Consider the following 23,706-nt stretch of genomic DNA (forward strand, 5'->3'; position numbering starts at 1 on the left):
GTAATATAAAAAGCCTGAATTTCAATTTTTTTAATGGTCCATGAAAAAGAAAAAAAAATCTCCCATGTAGCCGATGTAAAATTATTTGTCTGTTGATATACTGAAGGTTAAGTATATTCATTTTTAATTTTTGTTTTAATAGAAAATGACATTTCATTGATTTTCTTTTACATGGAAAGCTGCTTGCACATGATGGACATCACAAATCAAAAACAAATTCTAATAACTTTTAAATGCTTTGATGGATTTTCTTGAAACAATATTTTGTGCTATATTTACAATTAAATTCAATATTGCCTGGGTGAACTTCCCCTTTAATAGAGAGGCTTTTCAATAAAAACTTGACGACAGAGGAAAGAAGCTACTGCTTATTGAAGAGCTACTGAAAGGAAGGCAGGTGGCTTTATCAATCTGATCCTAACGATGATCATCTATACAGACACTATTCTGATCACTCGTAAATACACAATCAGGAAGTATCCTGGTTAGGGCAGATAGAGCAAAGAGTGAGAAATGTATATCAATACCAGAAACTACTGCAAGGCCTAATGAATGACAATACAGCGATTCAAAGGATATAGAAAAATGTACCTTTATGTAACAGTACAAACAAAGTAATAATCAAAATTTGATATACATGTACATGTATTTAAACTACCTCATTATTTTTAATTTCTCCCCCATTCCTTTTTCATTAAGGAGGTGAGTGGTTATTTTTCTTTTCAAATTTCAATGAATCAGTGAATGGTATCATTTATGGAAAGAAATATCAAAAGAAATCTGACATGAATTAGACACTCTACATGTACATAATGATATGCCTTTGAACAATGTGCTATTTCTATCACATGTGAGTTATTCATCTATGTAGCTCAACATACAACAGTCTATTCATAATAGGAAAAAAAGGAATGGGGGCTCAGGGTGGTGTCACCCCCGCCTTCGAAATGCTCCAAAGAGCCCCGGAAAATAAACAAGAGCCAGGGAAAATCCCAATTTAATGCAGTGAATACTCAATATTCCAGATTGGGCATTTTTCTTCAATAAAAAGTAGCCCCTACAATGATTTTTCCCCTGCCAGGATGTCAGTGGTTCATGCAACTAGTATTAGGATTGAATTTTTGCACAAATCCAATAACTTTGTTTGGTTTTCAATGCCAAAAGCCATTATGAAGTACAGAAAAGGAAGTAATAAGTTTGAACAACTTCAGCCATAGGAGGAAAATATCAAACCACAGATCTACCCTCAAATCTATCATAAGCTTTTTTTCCTCATGATCACAGTAGGGACAGTGATTTTCCGCGATCGCAGAAAACGGACGGAATTCACGGAAAGGGTCTATTGAAACGGAAAATCACTGTCCTTATCACAGAAAAAAAGAATCATGGAGCTATTATCATAATATTTTCTGTTTATAAATCCATGGGAAAATCACCAGGTTTTTACTTTTTTGTAAACAAATTTGTTTTTCTAATTCTATGGCAGAAAAATGTAATGGAAAATAGGAATTCCTTCCTTTTGTGTGAAAAGTGGCATCCTATTTATATCCAAAGGTCAATTTCAAATAACTGATTTTAAAATTTCATTAAAACACACTCTACACCAATCAAATGACATAATTTTAGTACAAAGTAAGTAGCTTATTAACAACAATAGCTTGTGACTTGTAATTTCAAGATAACAACTTAAATGAAACTGGTCCATTATCGTCTGATGGTGTGAAACAAGGATCAACTTTAGCAGTGGGTACAGACCTTGGCAATGTGGACAGACCAAACAAGTGAGAGTGATTACCCCCTCATTGCTCCTGTATGACCTTGAGATAACCTTAGCATTGGTCTGACCTTCCTTTGACCTTTGTCCTTATATTGACTGATAGGGGGCTAATCAGTTCCATTGACTGGTGGTTGGTAATCTCAACCTTCATCCTACAGACATTTGTCAGCGGTGTGGGAAAACATAATAGAACTGTCTGCCAGACTTGAATATCATTATCATAAAATACAGTCAGTTGGTTTGTCCACATACATGTCTTGTACATTGTAGATGCTACCATTTGAGTATATTGTAAGGTCCATTGTACATACATGTATGGAAGAGGAGAGAATTATACAGTGTATCCATATTGTACATGCATCCAAGTGTTACATATCTTGTCCAACATGTATTATCATACAAGACTTTCTCTCAGGTACAATGTAATATCATCAGTGTAGAAAATGCATCGCGGTGATGGGTGACTTCCCCTCATCATAACACCCAAAATCACCCATTAATTTGAAGGGAAAAAAAAGAAATGCTTTGGGGTGACGATCATTTCTAAATTTGCAACAAGATCTGCCACAAACATGTACACTGTACAGCAAAAATAATTTACTTAATAACTGCTTGTTGCGCAAAAAAATTGCCCTTAGGATAAATAACCCCCCCCCCATTCAGCAACTGCCCAAACGTAGCAATAAATATAGCCCTGAAAAAAAAATTCCCTATTGTACAACACCTACTTAGCTTGTTGTACGCGAACAAATGGGAGGCTGAATGTCACACATTCGTACCGTTGCACACAAGACGTACCATCCAAAATGTACCATTGCACGGCTTTAGGAGGTGACGTAACAATGCGATTTCATTGATTAAATGACAATGCGCGTACAGCTCGCTGGCCAAATGCGAAATGCTGTCCAAGATCATGTGCGCTTGTGGGCCCGGCTTGTGGGATTTTGCTTTTTGCTTTCAATATTTTTGCTCCCTTTTCATATATTACTGCAGGGAAAAACTCTTTGTTTTTTTTTATATTTTCGCTAGATTCCGAGGCGTTGTACAACACAAATAGCGAATATTCTTATTCGTGCAATGGTGCGAGATTTCGCATTCGTAACGCCTCGTTGAATAGAGCATCTTTTTTTCACCTCATGCGAAATCTCGCACCATTGCACTCATGCCTATTCGCTATTTGTATACCGTACACCTGTACCCCAAAAGTTTAAGTTCAGTCTTTATAGCATGAGAGAATATTACATTTTATGGCTCCTTTACACTTTCAAGAACTTCAACATTACAAAAAGTTGTGAATGTCGCATCTAAAAACGATGCTTCCCTTTAATACAGAGATTTTATTTCTCATAATACCTTTCTTACCTTCATAGTTTATAGCAGATCATTACGTGTAATGTCACTGATTATGTACAGTATTATGTAAACACCTCAGCCAGGAGCAAAAGTATCTATTCAAATGCAGGGTGCTACATAAGCACTTGCCTGATTGCCCGGGGCAAGTAAAAGTTATAATTGGGCAAGTGTTTTGAAGAAAAGACCAAAGCTACTTGCCCGAATTGGGCAAGCAAAATTCTCATCATATATGATATGATATACCGACCCTAAGTTTGGTCATGGCGGGCAAGATAAAATCCCTTTGTAAAAAAAATGCAAAAAAAGGTATGTTCATTTCATGTCAATTTCATGTCAAAAGCTCTTTTTCAAGGATATTTTTGGGCAAGTGAAATAGATTTCAGGCACATATATTCAAACTATTTGAAAATTTACTTGCCCAACAGGTCAATTCATCTAAAAAGTTATGCAGCACCCTGAAATGTTAGGTTCTATTTATTTATACAAGATTCTGCTTTCAATACTCAAAAAATTACTGGTAAATATTATGAAACTTGGTACAAAATAAGAGAAGCGATTCAATTTTTTTTATTTAAAAAACTTGAACTGAACAGACCGGTACATATTGATTTTACCAATTAGAGAGAAATGCCAGGTTCATTTTTAGGGCAAGATGAATACACAAAGATGTGTGTAATGTACATGTATTGAGGCTAGGGAAGGGATATTCAATTAGTGTATTAATATAAATTTTAAATCCTTTAATCTAATGATGAATCACAAATGAAATTAAATCTGACACCCCAATATGGGCAGGTGTAATCCCCACAGAGTGACCTACTTACCCCCCATTTAATCCCTCAGTCTACCTGTTGTGATTCATACACTACTCTGTGGTCATACACATTGTGTCAAATATAGCAATATTATACCATAGAGCTATAGCTCCATGATTATACAATCATGTACATTGTCTATAGTAAATATACTAAACACCCCCCCCCTCCCGCGGGGGGGGGGGGGGGGCCACTTACATTGATAAGTGGATACCATGCGCGACCAAAAATCCTGAAAAAAGGACATCTTTTTCAAGATAGGGCATGTTACGTATGAAACGTAACAAGGGTGTCAAAAACACTAAAATAATGAAAAAGGGGTATCTATTTTCGCTAGGAAGGCTACGTGTTAAGGGTTAAATTTACGAGGGTATAAAAAATTAAGACCATGTTTTTAAAAAGGATGTACTTTTTGCCCCAAGCGACAACACTATCCGTGTTTAGAGTACGATTTGCGCGAGGTGTGGGAGGTAGGGCTATGCTTAACCCAATGATGTAGGTAAAGGTAAAACCCACGTCCGTGACATAACAATTCAAATATCGCTGCACTTGTTTAGGGGTTCAATTCAGAGCATACTTGCCAATAGTACCATTTTGTTTCTAATACTTGTTAAGGGTAGGGTTTCACATGCTGCTTGTTAAGGGGTACATTTTCAGAATTTGAAAAATACAAGTTTAGGGTGCTTTTCAAGACCCCATGGTCGCGCAAGGTATCCACTCGTCAATGGAAGTGCCCCCCCCCCCCCCCCCCCCCCCGGGGAAACAACCCAAACAGGAAAATCAGAAAATAGCAGAGATTTCTTGGACTGTTCCAAAGGAGGACATACATACATTTGTATGGAGCCATGAAGTGGTCTGAAGGGAAATTTATTTATATTCCACAAATTCAAAAACTTTCATAGCAAACATAATATGTACAAGTACACTGTACATGTAGATACTGCCTATAGAATTCTTCTGGCCAAGTCCACAACAACTTAAACATGAATAAAATGAGTATAGAAAGAAATATATTAATCAAACTATCAAGGATTCTTTACCAAGGCGACATCAGTAGGTTTGATTAAAAAGAAGTGAAAGTTGAATGAAGATAAATACTGTGTTATTGAGAGAATAGGAGTCATACTGCCCCATCACAGTCTAGACAGAATTCAAGGGTGTAAAAAAAACAAATGACAAATCACTTTGATCACAAAGATTTGATCTGAAGGTTTGTAGAATCTGTATCTAAACTATGAAGCACTTGCTATCTTGTGGAAATAATCCCGACAGCGACTTGTCATAAAGCTTCACTGGAATATCTGTGCAAGCTGCACGGCTGTAAACTGTTATTCTGTATACAGCCTACTTGTACATGTAGCAGCTAAATAGTGATTTAATAGGAACAAATCAAATCAAAAATTTTGATGATATTGAGGAGCCCATGGAAAGTGGTCACTGTTATTAATTATGCAACAGTACATGTATTCAGTTCAAAGTTTGATTTCAGAAGCTATGTCCTGAAGATGGGAATACTATTTAAAAACAAACGAGATTGTCCTCATGTCTTTATATCTTCTGTTTTCTCCCGACGACTGACAAGGTAACAACTGAGTACAGAGAGCAGGTTGATTCCTAGCCTCCCGCTGTGAAGTTAGCCGGAGAAATCAAGCAGTGTAGTTGCCAATTGAGTGAGTGATTCTGAGTAAAGCCAGGGATTGACATCAGCATTCAGGAATCTGTACTGGAGGATCGCTTGATTGGGCCTCTGTCTCTCTCATTCAAACCTGTATTACAATCATTCTATTCCAAGCAATGACATTAGAGTGGAAGGCATCTGAAAGGGATGAGTCGTCAGATAGTGTTCAATTGATACATTCTTATCCTATAACACAAACCCATCATGCGTTCAAGCAATTAAAAAAAAATGTTCATAAAAATCCTTACATAAGTCAAGTAGAAGAAATAACCAGTTGTCTCACGATGTGGCAAACGTAGTGAGACATCGTGAGACAACTGGTTATTTCTTCTACTCAATCCTTCACCACGATGAACCTCTTCCACATCAAAAAATAAGTCGTTCAAAACAAATACTGCAGGCCTATGGCATCTGGGAAGGGTGACTCTATCAGCAGTGTGAACTTCAGTTGACAGATTTCAATACAAGAAACAACACATTAAATTCGATATTAGAAGTATGTATGAGGTTGCGTAAAAATTAAAATAATCCAAATTTGGCCTATGGGGTGTAAAATTTTGAATTTTTTTCATTACCTCTCTCTTTTTTTATCAAAACTGTAGAATCTGTAGAATGATCATAGAAACAGTGGCTGAGGATTCAAAGCTAAGAAATTATATCCAATGTAGCTTGCATAAGATCGAAGAGTTTAGAAATGGAAAGCAATGTTATACATCACTGGACAGAAGTGTGTCAGGCCTATTCTTTATTGCTGTCGTCTACAAACTCAGAAAAGTACAATCTGGTGAGGCACATCGAACAGTACTCCACTCTTTAAAGCCGATTCTCAAAGTGCAATCAGGAATGACCCATTCGTCAATAACCAACTCAGGGGGGCATTTCACTTGGAAGAAATGGTCAGTGATTTTCACCGGCACCTGTTACAAGCTACTGAAATCCTTGCTTCTGATTGGCTAAGAACAAATTCAGCAGGGAAAATCACTGACAATATGAAACAGACCCCTGGACATTGCTCTTGTTAAATTGACACAGTATTGCATGACCATAAATGGAAAAAGCAATCTATTACCTGCGCACTTTGTTTTCCTAGTAGTCTGCAATTTCAGACTCCTACTTGACACTTTAATGCATTACAAAATGTCTAAAAGTGAAGACTAGGCTCTGAAATCTGTCTATATGAAATATGAAGAGGCAGCCGCAGTACAGGAGTGAAGCTAGTCTCACACGTTCAGACCCTGCATTATGCACTAGGTATGTAAAACCAAAAGTCTGTACCTTCAGACTACATACATGTATGATAGAGGGGGGGGGGGTGGACGAGCAAACATGATATTATTGGCTCAATCTTGTGTGTACCAAAGGCTTGCAGTACTCCCAAAGCCAAAAAAGGAAAATGATTGAATATCGAGTCCATTTCTAGCAAAAGTTCCCTGACTCTGCACAACATTCGTCAGGAATCGCTGTTGCTCATGTAACCATATTTGGATAGTTTAAAATGCTATTAATCATCGAGTGTTGATTACAACTGTAAATTGTTGACTTTAGAATTAATCACACTTTGGTATTAAAAATATTATTAAATATTAAATTAAAAATAGACCATTGTGTAATGGCAGTGAATTTGGTTATTTTATCCAATAGGACACATTTCTATTTTGTTAATACCCATCATAACCATATTAGGACACAAATACAGTATTCATAGACATGCACTTTTGGGGTAGACCTATTTTACCAAAACTAAAGATCAGACTTTAACCAGCTACATGTACATGTATATCATAGCAGCATCAGTATTTTCAATAAAGGTTTGCCTGTTAGAAAGAATCAATATCTAAAGTGTTAACACAATAATGAATAAAAACTTAATTTCGGTATTATGTCAATTACTTCCTTTTGTCAAATAAGGAAGTACATGTATACTAGAGGATATCAATACAGCTACATTTTCATGAGAAAATTAAATTAACACTATAGAGAACATGTTAAAGAGAAATTCCAGTAGTTGCAGGAAACACTGATTTCATGAGAAAGTCTGTAAAACCAGGCTTAATTGTCAGTATATCATCGAGGATCTAGATCTGGTACAGTTACATAAACTGAACTTTGTGAAATCTTGAAATCTACGCTGAAAAAACGTTCACACTGAAGATCCCCAACACAGATAGGCACACATGGGACAGTGTATTATTATTGCTGGAATAAAGACCCGACGGAAGTGACCGAATCCGCGCTTATTTTGCTTATTTCTCAGCAATTACACAATTTCTCGCAGAATCCTTTGGCATATATTTTTTATTCATACAAACAGACACTTGGGTGGTCATTATATTAGATTCTGTAAAAAGTCATTTTGAGATCATTACCAAAACTGGAATTTATCTTTAAGGGCAATGCATGAAGGCTTCCTGTAGATTATTACACCTAATAATACACCATTGTGTCAAAGAACTGTTTATCTTTACATTGCTGGTGTTAATGACGCTATGTAATTACATCTCTACTGGTAGTTCCTGTTATGTTTTAGGAAGCCAAAGGTGCTTAAAATCACCATGGCTCTACTCCTACCAACCAATTCCCTGAAAGAGAGATAGAAATAGAACTTCCTTTCTAATTGACTTCTGAGTACTAAAATAAAATTATCAAGAAAAACAGAGTTTCACAAACTCTTGACAACCGTGACAGCTAAGAAATATTCATAGAAAAAGGAACATTCTTTAAATTTCCTGAATATAGAAAATCTTTCACAAATAAGACCACACAGCAGGCAATTCCCTAAAATAGGGATGTTCCTATTTGAATGTTTGGCAGGTACATGCTTGAAAAGACCTCGGAATAGTCAAAACATAAAGAAAATTCTGCCAATTGGAGGATTACATTTAGTTTGGATTTCTACAACACCGACGAGAATTATTATCTTACTGGTAAAGAATGACATCATAGATGGTCTAAAAAAAATCAAGAGTACACCAATACAGATATCTTCACGTAGATCTACATGAAAATCATAACCTACAATACAATGTAGGCTTTATATTTTATCCTAAACCTACATGTATGTAGCCTAGATTCTACATGTATTTCCAGATTTATTATCTGATTTTTTAAAGAAAAACAAACATTTCATTGTTTACTTTTAATACTTCAGAAATATTTACTAAATTTTATACCAATCTATCAAAAATTATTGGCTCAGAAACATTTCGCTGACACTACATGTAGAACTATACATGCTATACTACTAAATGTCTGATCTCCAATGTAGAAGTGAATTGGAAAACGTACATGTAGTCGCTGTACATAATACTAGGCCTAATAATACTTTGGTTCAATGGATAGCTGGTTAATTCATCCTCATAGGGAGGAGATTAAAAGGAGATTATCCCACAATTGGACTAATACAGTTAATCCCCTTCCTAATCCGATACCAGAGACAATGGCCTGTGATCAGAGCTCCCTTATTCAGAATGAGAGGCTCCTAATCAGATGGGAGATTTCACTACTTCAAACAAAAGATATTATTCAGACACCTGGGTCCTGTAACACAAGCATTAGCGATTAATTGTTTAATTGATTTTAGTCAATGCAATCAATCGATTGTAGAAAAATGTTCTATGATCATTAGCTTTGTGTTATAAGCCCATGGATGCCCTTGAAAAGATAATATGCATGACATGTACAATGAAAGCATACATCTAGGTATAATAGAGAACTTATGAGACTTCCAAAAAAAAAAATGTGTTTGCTGAAACCCAGCTTATGCTTTAGTAGTAAAACCTGCCAAATATTACTTTTCATTAAATTCAACAAGAGGAGAATTTTAAGACAAAAAGGCCTAGACTTTTTATCATATCATCCTGCTGTCATTTCTTTCAAATAGTGCTATGAAGATCATAGAGCTATGCTAAGATTGACCTGCAGTTTATCATCACCATCAAAATCCATCATCATCATCACCATCATCATCACCATCATCATCATTCTCATCATCATCATCATTACCATCATCAACATCATCATAAACACCATCACCATCATCTCCATTCATAATCCATCATTGTCATTGCCACCATCATCATCACCATCATCTTCGTCATCTTCACCATCATCATCATCAAAATCAATATAGATATTCATTTCATTAATTGTCATTGCCATCAACAAAAGATTTCAAAGATTTCAAAGAAGAGACAAATGAGATGTTCACACTTAATCTAACAACACATTTCATTTTTAAAAAATCACATCAAATCATGGCAGCAGCGCTGAGAATCAATGATCTTGGCCTTGAACTTGGTGATTATTATCTCATTCACGAACCAATAATTCTTCTTACCTGATTTACTGGGTTAATCTGAATCCTCTCTCCAATAGATATATTAGTGTACTCTCCCAGTAGCTCAAACAAACACATTTTTCTACCAATATCCCATGCTAGATTTCCAATCAAAGCACTAAATCAGGAATCAAATACAGTAATTGAATCCGTGGAATAGGACCAGGTTAAACATTCCATTAGATGTAACGTTCCTATGAAAAGAGTACAGTCCGTGATGACATAAGCCGTCTGCTATGCAAACACACCACGCACACTGTGCTGGGCTATGGTGAGATAAACGCTGGGTAATCCCGAAGTACCGACTGCATAAAAGCAAGGCACATAAAAGCGCACCTCAATGCCCCTCTGTTGATCAGAGCAGTGCTATTTACCACTCTCTCCCTCAATATCTTACAGACTGTTACATGTACAGTAAGCCCCTGCTGATCAGAGCAGTGCTATTCTCTGCGGACATCTCTCATGCGTTCTCTCACTGACTGCCTGTTATTGGTTTGGTTCACTGGCTGGTTGCAATGCTAGCTCTACGCTTCATAAACACTGTCTGAACTCTCCACAGGCAGGCTAGTCTTCCTACCAGACTTTACTGTTTCTATATGTTTCTACAAGTATTGACTCTTCTTCAGGGGCTACGATTCACAAATTACTCCTTAAATTTGCGAAATTGGACAAGCTTTACAACCTTAAACTGAATGTGGTATTCAAGGGTTTCTTTTCCTTCATTTTCGGGGGGGGGGGGCTCCTTTGAGCATTTCAGGGGAAAAATCGCCCCCAAGCCCCCATGGATTTCCCCCCACCCTGCTTTAATTTAAATGCAATCTTTTAGACTGTGTGTCAGAAGTTCTTCAGCGGACATCAAATTTCTCTTCTATCACTGAAACCTAACTTAAAGATAAATTCCAGTTTTGGTAACGATCTCAAAATGACTTTTTACAGAATCTAATATAATGACCACCCAAGTGTCTGTTTGTATGAATAAAAATATATGCCAAAGGACTCTGGGAGAAACTGTGTAATTGCTGAGAAATAAGCAAAATAAGCGCGGATTCGGTCACTTCCGTCGGGTCTTTATTCCAGCAATAATAATACACTGTCCCACGTGTGCCTATCTGTGTTGGGGTTCTTCAGTGTGAACGTTTTTCAGCATAGATTTCACAAATTTCAGTTTATGTAACTGTACCAGATCTTCATCCTCGATGATATACTGACAATTAAGCCTGGTTTTACAGACTTTCTCATGAAATCAGTGTTTACTGCAACTACTGGAATTTCTCTTTAACATACAAGATTGCATTGATACAGTTTAACAGTACTTCATGAAATACTATATCGTAATCCATGGGCCTACTCTAGATGAACTCATGGGGGCATTATTGCTGCTGCCTACTAATGGTTCTCGGTACTCATCTCTCAAAGATATAATTTTTATTCTCAAAGAATATTATACAAGCCCAACATTTCAATTTTTTTTAAGTGAGCTTTTCCTCAAAGACTGCTAGATATTTGAATCGTCACTCATTGGGAATGAAAAAATGGACTTTAACTCTGGGAGAAAAGGCATTTGCCTCATCAGCTCCAACTCTCTGGAATGCTCTTCCACTGAGGATCCGATCAGCAGAATCACTTGAAGCATTTAAAAAATACCTAAAATCCTATCTGTTCTCTTCTTATTTTTGTTAATTATTGTTAGCTAATTTCATTTATTCATGCACCCATACATATGCAAATTATTTTATCTGTAATTCCCAATCCCTCTGCGCCTCGGAATAGTTCACTAGATAGATGTCGCATAATAAATGCTGTGTTTATTATTATTATTATTACTTTTTTTAATATCAGAATTTGACAATAAAAACTTGAAAGTTCATCCTATCAAGCCCTTTCTTTATATTTTAAATGAATCACATGACCATTCTCCTTATCACACCAAAGCAAATCAATAATAACTGCAATGGATTCATTGTATCCCTATGTTTATTGTGGTTCTAAATAGGTGTTAAAAGGTTTGTCATTTTGTCAGTTGTCTGTATTTCCAGACAGACTGAATACTCTCATACAAGTGCGAGCAAGTACAATGGTGCCCAGGGGAGGATCCAAGATTTCATAATGGGAGTGGGGGCACATAAAGAATTGTTTTGCTGTGGTTTTCTGTTATTAAACCTTTCTATGTAAACAATTAATGTTTGGGAGACATACAAGACCTTGTGGCTCTATCTATGTAGAATTTATTTCATTTTCTTGTGTTGTTTTATAGTTGGTTTATATTCAATGAAGTATGTCAAGAAATACTATACCTCAGAATATAGAGTTTTACAAAAAATCAAATTGAATTGAACTGAATTAGACTACTGTTTTTAAAAACAAAGTCTATTGCAAGATAATAGAAACAACAACAAAACGGAAAGACTCTGCCCCCCCCCCCCCCCCCTGATTCACAATGTGCTGCACTCAACCCAGGTGAGGTAAATGCGTACCGGTAGGAAGTAATTCCTCAAGAAGCTATGTGCGCTGTGAACGCCTAGCTTAGCCGGGTAATATAGGAGCGCCTGAGCACCTAACAAGGTAGATATGTGCGCAATATAGTTGTTAGTATTAACGCTAGAGATAATTACACATTTAGGGGAGTATTGAAATAATAATTCTATACATGTTGGCCTCCATTTTAGAATGTGTTCAATTGTTCATGTAGAATTACAAGCATGAAATCATAAAAGGTTTGGTCAAATATCCTCCACCTCCCTGATCTGAAGTTCAATATTTGGCCAAAGGAGACACTTCACAAAGAAAGAAAAGTATTCACATAGCCTAGAACAAGAATAGTTCAATCCAAACAGATTTAGAAAACTGGCCAGACAGACACAGAAAGACTTTTCAATCCTCTCACAGAAAGCATGAAAAGAGAGCAACAGCTCCTGTCGAACTACAAAACAGTGTGCTTTGAATGAACTTTCAACTTTACAAATAAAAACAGGAGGCAGAAAAGAGGCTTAGAATTGGAACGCACTGCATGGAACTGAAAATTCAACAAGCGCACAAAAACATACATGATGGTGTAAATAAAGTACAGACTGGGAAAGCAATGTATAGTCTGCTATTCAGACTCACATTTTCATAATAACTAGTCTCATCATCAAACCAAACCCTGTTGGTCTCTTCACAATCTTATACCCCTTTCACCCAATGTTGCAGATAATAGACGCATAATTTGGTCGTAAATCGGAGGAGGACCAGAGTTATCCACATTATTTCGATGCTGCTATTATCCGCATAATACTAATAATACTTTCATTAAATCATCAAACTCTTCAGATCAATTCAAGAAACTTCTAAAAACATACCTCTTTTCTGATTAATTTCTTTTGAATGTATTTTTATTGTAATTATTACGTTTTCTTGTCTTAAACTCGTTTGTAAAAGCTGTGATATAGTTAACTATGGAGAGCGTACTAAATGCTAGTTATTATTATTATTATTATTATTATTAATAGCAGCATCGGGACCAGATTTTGACTTTATGAACGCATTTCCAAAGTAATGCGGATAATTGCCATGGTGGGGTCACAAAAGGTCACCCTTTTCCAACGCAACCCCATCAGAGGGGGCGTGTGCAGTTGCCATGACAATTATCCGCCTTTTTCAGGTCGGGCGCTCGTAAAAAAATAGTGCGGATTATTTTCGGAGTTTGTGAATGCAATTTTTATTGAATTAGCCGCATTACTCTTTGGCAGATAATTGGAGGATGGGTTTATGAAAGGTGCATATAAAGTGTCCAGTGCCCTAAAATAGCAATTGATCATGAGGCTGCATTGATTATACACACTAATCAATGCAATCAGCCCAATCATCAATCAATCACTTGCTTCTTGTCACAGGACCCTGGACCCCATGTGACAAAAGTTTGGCATCAATTAATGTGATTATCAATTACAAAATCAATTGTAAAATTATCATATATAAGTTTTGTTTGTTTATAGAACCATTAATTTACAGGGTTCAATACAATGTAAGCATTAAAATAGTCTTTATTCAGTCTCATTGTGACAGACTAAATGTCAACCCTGGGCCCCGTATAACAAAGAGTTGTGATTGATCCCATCAATCGCAAATATGGACGGCCAGCAACGTCAACATCTATTATGCATGTTTGTTCAAAATATTTTCTAGGTTATGATGTACATGTATATTCATACATTAAGTGTTTTCTTGAAAATTCAGTATGCTTCTCTTTGTTTTCAAAGGACATTTTGCAAATATCCTGTAGAAAAAATTATGATGCTGATGGATTTCCATAGAGTTACAAATGATTGGATCAATCGTAACTCTTTGTAAGACGGGGCCCAGGGTTACAAACATTCTAGTAGCATCGGCATGGCAACGTTCCTGTTACGAACAAGCAATATTTAATGATTGTGGCATTGGCTTGGAAATAGTGAAATAGACACGACTGAAAATACATGTACAAAGTTCCTGTATATCGTCAACAACAAAACATTTCATGATGCTAAGGAATGATCATAGAGCTATAGAAAGAAGGACTCTGTATTACGATGCTGCTGAAAAGCTCTGATCCATTATCATTATGACACTTCTCAATGCAATGAGGGTGTGACACTACAATGTAATCATTTCTTGCTCCGTCACCCCTTTAGGCATCTAAAAACCCTCTTCACACTGCAAGGGATCGCGCCATTCATGCACAACAAGACCGGCACCTAAAATGTAGATCTAATACAGTATGTGAAACTGTTACCCCTTTCATAAACTCAATTATGCGACTAATAGCAGCATAATTTGGTCGTAAAATTGGAGGAGGACCAGAGTTATCCGCATTATTTTGATGCTGCTATTATCCGCATAATAGCAGCATCGGGACAAGATTTTGAGTTTATGAAGGCATTTCCAAATAATGCGGATAATTGCCATGGTGCGGTCACAAGGTCACCCTTTTCCAACACAACCGCATCGGAGGGGGCATGTCCAGTTGTCATGACGATGATCCGCCTTTTTCAGGACGGGCGCTCGAAAAAATAATGCAGCTTATTTTCGGAGTTTGTGAACGCAATTTTTATTGAATTATCCGCATTACTCTTAGGCAGCTAATTGGAGGATTGGTTTATGAAAAGGGTATGATACAACCCTGCTGTATTGAAACAGGAAGTCGTCATGGTCTCTTTCACCCCCCTCCCTGCCCCCACCCCGCCCCCATCAATGTACAAAAAATACCATTTGAATTTCAGGGTCTTGTTTCATTAAGACTTGTTTATGTAACAAATTCAACATTTCTACAACAAATTTACCATCAGCCAATCAGATAGAGGGATTTCAGTAGCTTTAAACTTCTCTTGCAAATTTGATTTGATAACAAGTTTTATGAGACTGGCCCCAGATGCTTGTTCACAATAAGACATTCAATCTTTCAGGGACCATTTCATGTTGAATTCACAAACAGTTAAAAGCTACTGAAATTTGATTAGCTGATGACTTGTTATGGAAATTGTGCATTGTTTGAAGTCTTGAAACCAAACCCCTATAGACTTCAGCTGATGGAATAAAGGAAAATCTTATTAGAAACAGAAACAAATTGCACTGGGACTCGGAGCAATTTTGCCTCCGAAATAGTCCAAGAGCCCTGGAAAATATATGAAAAGGGCCCCTGATAATTTTTTTTTTCCTCTTTAGCAGTTAGCATCACGAACACGGGTAATTCATGAACTTAAAGTAATGACTAGTAACTCACAAACATGTTTTATGAAAAAAAAATGCACTCCAGGTATTGCTTCTTTTGAACACAGTGACAGATAAAATGGTGCTGAACAGAAAGAGGAAGTCTAAACCCATTTCAGGATGGCCATTAAATCAGTAAATTGATCAAAACAAGCATTGTTGCTAAGATCTGATGGTTTACAAAGTAAATAAGTTTCTGTACTACAGTACAGTATTGTAGCAAAGGAGGGTTTAATACTACTATGTAGTACTGTAACTTTTATCAAGTACAGTCACGTAAGGGCCACCTGCACCATCCCGAGTTTTCAAATTAGCACGCTATTTCTGATCTGGCAAATTATCGCGATCTGAACAATCTCGAGATTATTTGCAATGGAGATGCAATTATCGCGCTAGTTTGTAGGATTAATCACGAGATTGCAATCCCAAGTCAACTTAGGATTATTTGCAAAATAGCGCGCTATTTTACGAATTATAAGGCTAATTCGTAGCTGCAGACGCACTCGGGATTATCTATTCACGGCGTCAGACCATAATGCATCGATGCCTCGCTCGAGCAGGAATCGATGGTGGATGCGATGGTGGAGACGGGGTTTCTTGAATCTCGAGATTAATCGCGAAGAGGGCCGATCGGGCTAAAATCTCGAGATTGAGCAAACTCGAGATGGTGCACCACCGCCTATGGATAAAAGATTTTTCTAAAGTCCCATCTTCAGCAGATGTATGAAAAAATATACAACCTCCAGAGTCCAGGCACATAACTTGAAAATGGTGATAACTTTGCTTTGTAAAAAAATGGGGAAAAACAGTATTTCCCCAAAAAAATGTGCAGTAAAATAATCACGCAAAATCAAACAAAGGAGTAATAATGGTTACAAAATTCATATTCTTTTCTCCAAATTCAGAATGGTTGAAAGGTAAGTAATATACCGGCATATATTTTCATAATTTTGGACTCAGTAGGGACTCTCGCAAGAGCAAATTCTTTACTTTTTGTGATGTTTTCATTACCGTAAGTAACGGTGTATTAACCGCACTTTTTCTCGGCGGGGTAGAAGCAAAAGTAGGGGGTGCGGTTTATACACGGTGACGGGTCTGAGCCCGCCGTAACCCCTCCCGTACATGTACGATGTCTGCCAGTTCACAACACATCAAGTGGCGGGCGTAGCCGCCCAAGCAATGTCGTTTAGAGGGGTATGAGCCGCGGGTAATGGGAAGGGATTATTGCAATATTAATTAAATGTTGTCCATAACAAACGCACCCACCTTCATGACACTAATTTTGACTTTATTCTCGATTCAAAGTAGTGAAGTTCCCTGGCTAATTTAAAAGAGACGCCAAGCGTACTCGGTAATATTTTGTCACCGCCGAGCGAGAGTTGAGTGAGCTTAGAGATTGCGTTGTAATGTGGTTATAGTGCGACTTAAGCTGGCGCTATTCAAAGTCCCGTTTCGCGCCAGCTTGTTTTTTTCCTTCCTGTTTGCTTTTCATAAGATACCATGTAAACCACGCACGAGAGAGACGGCACGAAGCCGTAAAAAACAACTGGAAAAAATGCCAATTTTTTTGTTTCTTGAACCTTCCTATAATCCTGTATCCAAAATTCATGCTAAGACATCAAATTTCTGAAAGTGATTGTGAGATTGTGATGCAAGAAATGTGAATGTTTCTTCCTCCTACGCTGTTAAAGACACAGATCATAATTTGATAAGATGTACTGGCATGACTTGTACTGTATCGTAGTTTGCAATGTAATGGCAGTGCTGTGTGTGTACACTGTGACTGTGAGGTGAGCGAGTGTGTACGTTGCCAATATTGTCGGGACCGTTCTTTCTAACATTTGTAGATGAATTGATCAAGAACAGCATATTTCTGCATACCGGTAATCTCTTTGGATACTTTGAAATCTTAAAAACTTAGATTTTGTTTCTTCGTACCTCAAATATGCATGTAAATGTGAGAAGATTTTTTTTTTTTTTTTTAGTCCAAAGTTGGGGGTGCGGTTAATACACCGTTACTTACGGTACTTTCAATAGCCATATATTTGACAGGAATTTTTCCCATGACTGATTTACCAAATTTGAGAAAATTAAACCACAAAAATAATATCCTTGACACAGATGAAATAATTCCTCTTGCAGCTCCAAAAAACTAAAACTGGAATGAACTTTGCAATATGTTGTGAAAGATTGGTGTCATAGTGATGAAGATCTCTATTTTACAATAAAAGGAGAGGGGGTGTGCAGTACAAATAAAGTACAAATCTCAACCAAGAAGCAATTGCATTCAAATTAGCAGTTCAAAACCACAGAAAGTTGAATAGAATGATGTGAGATAATCACTCAGGAAAACTCCCAAGAAACAGTTCATATTAGCTGTGTGCGCTATGAACGCCTAGCTTAGCCGGGTAATATAGCAGCGCATTGAGTACCTAACAACATGGATATGTGCGCAATATAAATACCCTGTATTATTATTAGTAGTAGTAGTATTAGTTTTGTTCATCATTACACCCAATATAAATCATTATCAATTGATCAATTAAATAATTTAAACAAATAAATGAATAAAAAACTAAAACATAGAAATTTTCAAAAGAAAGAAATAAAGAAAAGGACAAACAATGGAATGAACCAAAAAAATGGAAAATGAATATGATAAATGCATTATGGTACAGTGTAACATTGACAATAGAGAAATAAACCGAGCTGAAATAAACAAAGACTCAAAGTAACTGATCGAAATCCCGCCATTTGTAGGATTGATAATTATTAGGTAAAGTATGTACAGTATCATGGCTACAAAAAAGAGGTATGTGGAGCATTGTGGCCCAGTGGATTAGTCTTGTGACTTGAACTGAAACAGAGGGGCGTGGGTTCAAATCCCAGTCATGGCATAATTTCCTTCAGCAAGAAAATTATCCACATTGTGCTGCATTCAACCCAGGTGACGTGAATGGGTACCTGGCAAGATTAATTCCTTGAATGCATGAGCGCTAAAAGGCAGCTCAAGCTAAAGCTGGGGTATTAATAATACTTATAACAATGCGCCTCGGAATAGAATATTTCTTGATAGATGGTGCTATATAAATGCTATTACTATCATTTATTATTAATAATTCTGAGAATGATTAAGGATAAAATGAAAAAAAAAAAAACACAAATACTGAAACTATTCCAAGTTTCAAACAGCTGAATAAATATGGATAAAAAAATACTTTACACACTTAAAATGTTGGGCTACATACTGTCCACTGTGTTGGGTAAATATATTCTGGGCAATTATTATCCAATTCAAGCAGAATTATTACCCAGATATTAGTTTTTATTACCCAATTTGGACAGAATTCAACCAACAGTTGAGTGGACAGGCATGTTTTGCCAAACTAATTTAAGAGTGTATAATTTACAAAATGAAGAATGACTTAATCTTACATTTCTGGTTTTCCAACTAAAAATTCAAAATCAGAGTTTTGGTTTCTGGTCTATAATGAGAGTTGATAATTGCTGGATGCCATATCCCATCGCTGAAGTTCACAGCTTGAAAAGCAGTATTAAAATCCAAAAGAAAAATCTGAAAGAACAAAAATAAGAGAGAGAATATTCATGAGTACTGTATGTAACCTTAAGAAGTACTGAGTTTATAAACTTTTTAATATAATGTAGAGAAGCAGATGAAAATTGGACAAATACAAAGAAATTCATGATTATTTCTCTTTGACTACTTGTACACTCTAAAAACAGAAAAGGCGAAAAAGGATGAAAAAGGCCTGATGATCGACAGCATTTTCATCCTTCTTAAAAATAATTTCACTCCTTGGTCTATTCCACCCTTTTCCCTTTTATACAAGTGTAGGAGAAAACTTCAATTCCTGAAAGAAATGAGGGACATCTCTTCCACTTGTTACACTCTACTCACCCAATGGCTGATTTATGACTTTATTCAAACAATCTTATTTTTAAATCAGCCATATCTTTATTATCATCAATAACCAGCTTGTGGGTTTCTTCTCCTATCAATCATTTTTTCAGAGAAAAAAAATTATATCAATTAATCAAAAAATACAAATTTAATCACCAGTATTCAAGCTCTCTCAACTCAATAGGCAACCACTGGAAACCCTATTTGTGTGACCAATTAATGCTCAGAAGTTGCCTGTCCAATATTGGTGTGAAGATGTACACAGTTTACTCTATTTACTATCAAAATCTGCATTTACGTTTGTAACATTTCTATGAAAAGCACATCCTGTTCTAACATGCTGGTATATATAAACCTTGTCAAATGAATGCACAGATTTCCCCATTAGAGATTAGTCTGCAGGCACAGACCCTCATTGGAACTTTGATCAACAAGAGTGCCTCCACGCAAAGACTAGCACATACAAAACTTGCCTGAGCGAGAGAGCCTTCAGTACACAAGGTATGAGTAGGCTGCACATTAAGACCCTTATTTCGAGTGAAGGGTTTGCCCAGCAGACTAATTAGAGACTTGTGAAGCCACTCATTCAGCTCTCGTACGCAGTGGAAAATTTTGGCATGGCTAGGGAACTGAGATGTTTTTTAACGGGGGTCTTGCGAGCGGGTGGGGCGACTTCTGAAAAAGGGAACTTTCGTCATTTTGAGTATCTAGAAGATTAGGTCTGAATAGGGGGTCATCAAAAAGGCACGTCCCCGTAACAACTAATTTATGTGAGTGCCCTCCCCCCGGGTTTTACCAATAAAAGATATGTGAACCACACATACTGCTGTTGTGCACACAAAGAGACAAAAAATGTTGCATTCCCATCATACTAGTTTGTGACAAGTGTTATGATTCATTTTGATATGATTTTAGTGGAACAGTAAATATAAATAATACTATAGCCTAGAATGACCTAACTACATGTTGCATACATATTATCAAACAGGTTTACAGGATGGTTAAGAAAGCTTTTCTCTGAGTAATTATTTTATGTCATAAAAATGAAATATATCCTCCAGATCTACATGTACATGTAGACAATAAATGTCAAGTATGACTCCAGAGTCTTTCTTTTTGTTTGAAAATTTTGACTTTCCTCTGATAAATGAGTCATTGGCCATTCTTTCTTTTATGACAAGATTTTATTTTCTATTATCCTTTTAACCTCAGAAGTCATACCATCAACTAGGAGATCGCTTTGACAGACATACACCATGCACAAGCAATAGCATACATACATGCTGTAGTGACTAATACCCCTTCCATACTGACCTCATCCCTGTTACCCGTTCTATTCATTGCTTAACTTTATGAGCGTGCATTCCCCACTTCATAAGCAAAGAAAAGAAAATAATTTGTGTGATGGAGCCTGCCATGAGTAAAGCAGGCTCAAAAGGGTAAATGTTCATTTGTTTTAATTTATGGATTTTTTTTCATTTTATCTGACCGCGGATGACATAAAGCAGCTAAACTTGCGTTGTCCAAGTTTAAACACAGACATTCCATTGCATCCTTGGTTTTAAGTGATTCCAGCTTTTAGTAGCTTCACTGCAGGTAAGGTACATGTAGGGAAGTTTCATACCAACAGTATCTTCCAGTTTCATGCACTGTAGCGGTATTGTGGCTCAGTGGATAAGTCTCCGCGCTTTGAATCACGAGATCTAGGGTTCAAGTCCCACTGCAGCAACTGCATCTTTTGGTAAGGCAGTTATCTACATTTGCCACTCTCTACCCAGGTGTAGGGTTCCCGGTAGAAAGAAAAACTTTGAATGCTTGAGCGCTTTAATCCAAGGGGGCCCCCTATTTGAGGCAAGTATTTGTGCTGATTGGAATACCTTTTGTTACATATTTGAAACAAGTCGGTTCAATTCAGTTCACCTTATAATATCATTATTATTCCAGGGTAAGAGTATGCTATCCGTGGTGATTTGCTCCTGCGACAATTGTTCTGGTCTTAATATCTCAGCGGGCTAGAGCTAGTTTTTGGTTCAGAAAAATGTAAAGATAAGGATTAGAGTTTACACAGTTTTGAAGGTTAGGTTTCATGTTTGGCTTTAATGTACAGATTTTCCATTGGAGCAATTTTCACCAGAGAAAATGTCACAGAAGAAGCTTTATAAACAGTGTATTGAGCGCTTTTATATAAATGTAGCATTTGATCAGGGACATGAGAGGGATACCCATCCCTGATTTTATGTATTACTGGATCTTTATCCTCCTTCCACTGCCTCCACAACGCTCAGATAAAGAGCTTACTATAAAAGGGGCATTAAAAAGAAGTTTGTGACAATAGAATCATATGAGGTCTACATTTACATGTACACTGAGACACTGTTCTCATCACGCTTTCTAAAACTAGTTTACTCGAAATCGGTTCAGGAAACCAGTTTGGAAGATTGCTTTGCTAGCGTTCCCATTTGATCGCAGAAAGCTGTTTTCGAAATCACTTTACGTCGATCTTGTTGCTATGGAAACGCTCTCAGTGTGGTGACACATTTCACGTGAAATTCAAAACCACAGCGTAGGCGTTCTACAACGGGACATTGCGTGGAGTAGCGCACTCAGAATGTGCGAAGATCGCTTCGCCAAGGACGGTTCTGTCCCCACTTTACGCTTAAATCAGTTTAACGAGGCAGAGCGATCGTGAAAACTACATCGCGAGGTGGTTATATGAATCGTCAAGATCGCTTCGATCGTTCTCATTACACAAACTAATTTTCGGAAGGTAGTGAGAACGGTAAACCTACATGTTGTTTATTTTTTCTGTGGTATGATTATTTTTTTCGGAGGGAGGTATGACAACAAACCCTACAAAGCTGTGTGATTCACAAATAATGTCAACATACTATTACCATGGGATATCTTACAGTACCAATGAAAATCCAAACAAATGCTTCTCCTAAAACCAAGAATAATGCAACCCAATTTACAACAAGGACGATTTCTGTGTTGCTAAATATTAGCTTTTAATACTTTTAAGGCCACAAAACAGCACTACAATGCCAACATATGTATGTCCTTCCTCAATATTATGCATGATATATATTTAGCATGACCTACAAATAACATGTAATATGAACTGTAGTCTGTACATGTAGTTTTTCAATGAGGTCTACAGAAAAGCAAGGATGCCTGTAAATCTTTAATGATCATATCCAGTTAAATAATAATTGTTAAGCGAGGATCCTACATGTCAACAAAACTAATTTACACCTCCCTCAGCAGAAAAATACCAATGATGTCAACTTTACACAAGACCGCTTTACGTAAAGTGGTTTTGAATACCGCTTTCATGTGATCAAGTGGGAATGCTGGCAAAGTGATCTTCCAAACTGGTTTCCTGAATCGGTTTCCATTAAAACAAACTAGTTTTAGAAAGCATAATGAGAGCAGCCTCATTGATGAAGCTCTAGATTTGATATTTAAACCTAGAGCATGCAACTGGGAATTGACACATAAAGTGTTATTTTAGCTACAACTTATCTTTGTGAAACAGACCCCTGGACAGACAATAGGAATGGCTGAAATGGTGTGATTACAATGCGAAGAATAAGGTGTAGAAAGGTCATTGGATAAAAGATAGTTCTCATCTCCTTTAAGATTCGTCCATTGTAACCGTCAAATCAGGGATAAGAATAATTACCCAGTCACAGAATCAAACCCAACAGAAAAGATTAGTTTATGGTCAAATAATCACATTTTCTCTCATTACACAACGCATTGACCAAGTTACACAAAACAATGTCACATCAATCATCCTACTCGAACACCTGGATGGAAGTGAGATATCCCCAAAAGAGCGTAGTTTTGGGGTTTGTTTTCAAGAGAGAAACGCTCTGATCATGGATGATTATCAACAATAATATGGTGAGTCAGTACATACATGTATGTTACGTCATCAATAAACTTCACTACGACAAGTACAGTGTGCATTCATGTTAAATGCACAATCCATAATAAAATCAATACTCTCAAACTCTAGGCCTAATGTTAGTTGATATTAATAAGAAAGGCCTACATGTATGTGGGCCTAAATAATTTTCAAGCAGTGAGCTTGAC

General features: G+C 36.8%; 1 protein-coding gene across 10 annotated transcripts in view; it reads right to left on the reverse strand.

The window, feature by feature from the left end:
- LOC121405875 (F-actin-monooxygenase MICAL3-like) overlaps positions 1–23,706 on the reverse strand; it is a 138,731-nt gene that overhangs the window by 89,517 nt on the left and 25,508 nt on the right. For 6 of the 10 annotated variants that reach the window (XM_041596857.1, XM_041596855.1, XM_041596853.1 and 3 more), the window contains exon 1: positions 5,044–5,774. In XM_041596857.1, the coding sequence (XP_041452791.1) occupies positions 5,044–5,069 (26 nt within the window). In that variant the 5' untranslated portion in view covers positions 5,070–5,774. Of the gene's footprint in view, positions 1–5,043; positions 5,775–9,959; positions 10,489–19,118; positions 19,258–23,706 lie in introns of those variants that run through there. The other 4 variants (XM_041596860.1, XM_041596859.1, XM_041596861.1 and 1 more) reach the window with 3 other exon arrangements.

This window comes from Lytechinus variegatus, chromosome 19, assembly GCF_018143015.1.
Source record: "Lytechinus variegatus isolate NC3 chromosome 19, Lvar_3.0, whole genome shotgun sequence".
Lineage (NCBI taxonomy): Eukaryota > Metazoa > Echinodermata > Echinoidea > Temnopleuroida > Toxopneustidae > Lytechinus > Lytechinus variegatus.